Raw genomic sequence first — 2,410 nt, 5'->3', positions numbered from 1 at the left:
TTCCACAACCGCTCGCCCTCCGCCTCCAGGCTACCCCTTCTTTTCTTCTCCGTTGCCGCCCAGAGAAATGGAAATTTCATCTTGCCCTCCCTCTCAACCAGAACATTCCGCAACCGCTCGCCCTCCGCCTCCGCCTCCAACACACCAATCCTCTCTATCTTCCTAGCCCAATCTTTCTATAGCATTTCTTCAAACACTTTCAAGAGATCAACTTCACCCGCCAGCTGATCATGCAAGCCAATCATTTTCTATGATCCACTTAACGCACGTACTATTATATCAATTCAAAAATTATTATTTAACTCTTATGATTTTAATTTAATTTTTTTGTAAATTTTTTTTTATTTCTTATTTCGCTTAGAGCCCGTAAAATATTCTAAACGGATATGTCTCTTAAAGGCCGGATCATTACAGCTAGAATGAGCAATGACATACACTTTCCTCACCAAATCCAGTAAAAAAAAGAAGGCATCCCTTTACAAGAAAATACAAAAGAAGGAAACTTTAGTGATTGGAATTACCCATAGGTGACATCTGCACTAACAATTAAAGCAAAAAACAGCAATAGAATCCACATGGCAACTCCTAAAATGGGCTCTGCCCAATCAAGTGGGGGCATGGCTTCCTTTCCTTGGAGCTCAGCCGCCACCATATAGTAATTTAATTAGTATTATTGATTAAATGAAATATCTATCTATCTATCCATCTGTGAACAGAAACATTAATGAGCAACTGTGGTTGTGGGTGGGTTTATTTTTCCCCATTTATTAATGCAATGTGGGGGATGGATGGATGGATGGATGGATGGGGTGTTTATGATATATGGACATTGACATGGACATAGACATGCTTCTTCTTTCTCTCATTTCCCTTTTATTTAATGTCTCTCAATAGAAGAAAAGAGCCCTTCCCCTTCCCCATTACCAACTTGATGCCCTCTTTGTCTTCATCTATTGCCTAACTGCCCCCTTTCTTAATTTCCCCCATTTCACCCACTTTCACCCTTTTTCAATCTCTCTCTTCCTCTTCTGATCTCTCCAAAGTTCATATCTTTACACTTAAATCTAACCCTTAATGATGGGTGATTCTTCTTCTTCTATCTCTACAAAACTGGAATCAGACTTCAAATCAGAATCTCAGGCATCTAAGAGAAGGTTTGTGTGTGTTTTTGTTTATAATCTTGTAAGGTAGAATTTCCTTTTTAGAGAAAAGATAACTAATTTTTCCTTTTGGTTACTAATTTTAGGAAGGTGGTTGAGAAGACTGTTGTTACAGTTAAAATTGGTGAAAATGGTGGGAAAATAAAGAATAATGAAGCACCACCTTCTGATTTTTGGTCTTGGAGGAAATATGGGCAAAAACCCATTAAAGGATCTCCTTATCCAAGGTTTCTAATTTGAATATTTTGTTAGATTCTGATAGATTCTTCTTCCTTTTTCTGTGATACAAAGATTGAATCTTTCTTCTCTATTGGGGGCAGGGGATATTACAGGTGCAGCACATCAAAAGGTTGTTCAGCTAAAAAACAAGTTGAAAGATGCAGAACAGATGCTTCAGTTCTCATCATTACTTACACTTCTACCCATAATCATCCGGGTCCAGATATCCACAACACTCATAACCCGACCCAACACCCCACCACTCCAAAAGAAGAAGAAGACAAGGAATTAGAGGAAACTCAAAATCAGAATCAGAATCAGAAAATTGAAGTAGCAATTGAGGAGAAAGATCACAACTTTCAGTACTTGCAATACAGTCAGGATGTGATGATTAGCCAAGAAGAAGACCCTTTTCCTGCAGAGAAATTGGGGATTTTGTTGGATGAAGAACCAATGATCTCATCTTGCCCTAGATTGATGACATTTTCAACACCAAAATCAGAAGAAGAAGAAGAGAATGACTTTTTTGATGAGCTTGAAGAACTACCCACATATTCAGCTTTCACAAGTGTGATGAGGTCCAATTTTTACGATGAAAGGATTCCTGTTGTCCCTTCTTGATTTTCTTGCTCTTTTGGGGCTTTGCATCTGCTGCAGCAGCAGCTTTACCCAAAAAAAATGTAGTTAAAAAATGTTGTATGTATATTAATATCATATTTGGTGCTTAGCTATACTAGCTAGCTCACATGGCAGTTAGTTTATTGTTCTCTTTTTTATCCATTAATTTTTGAGCAAATGAGAATGAAACGTTTCACTTGGTAGTGGCACCAATAAAGGTAGTGGAAGGAGATTCATATCAATCCACCTTTTCAGATTGTGACAAGAATTTTCAGATTCATTTCTCATTCACTAACTCACTTGCTTTTTGTACACAAATTCTTCTTAAAGTTTTTCCACGATCAATGAGTGTTTAAATGGGCATTCTTCTTAGCGAAAGTGTGGAGATACAGTAGTTTTTTTTACGCAATCTA

General features: G+C 37.6%; 1 protein-coding gene across 1 annotated transcript; it reads left to right on the top strand.

Annotated features, from left to right (window-relative positions):
• Nucleotides 1-836: 836 nt before the first annotated feature.
• On the top strand, nt 837-2,126 carry LOC136217638 (probable WRKY transcription factor 65). Its single transcript, XM_066004248.1, has 3 exons — nt 837-1,154; nt 1,247-1,387; nt 1,481-2,126. The coding sequence occupies exons 1-3, from the start codon at nt 1,075-1,077 to the stop codon at nt 1,998-2,000; spliced, it is 741 nt and encodes a 246-aa protein (XP_065860320.1). The 5' UTR covers nt 837-1,074; the 3' UTR covers nt 2,001-2,126.
• The last annotated feature ends 284 nt before the right edge of the window (nt 2,127-2,410 follow it).

This window comes from Euphorbia lathyris, chromosome 2 (genome assembly GCF_963576675.1).
Source record: "Euphorbia lathyris chromosome 2, ddEupLath1.1, whole genome shotgun sequence".
Taxonomy (NCBI): Eukaryota; Viridiplantae; Streptophyta; class Magnoliopsida; order Malpighiales; family Euphorbiaceae; genus Euphorbia; species Euphorbia lathyris.
This window is presented reverse-complemented; position numbering and strand designations above follow the sequence as displayed.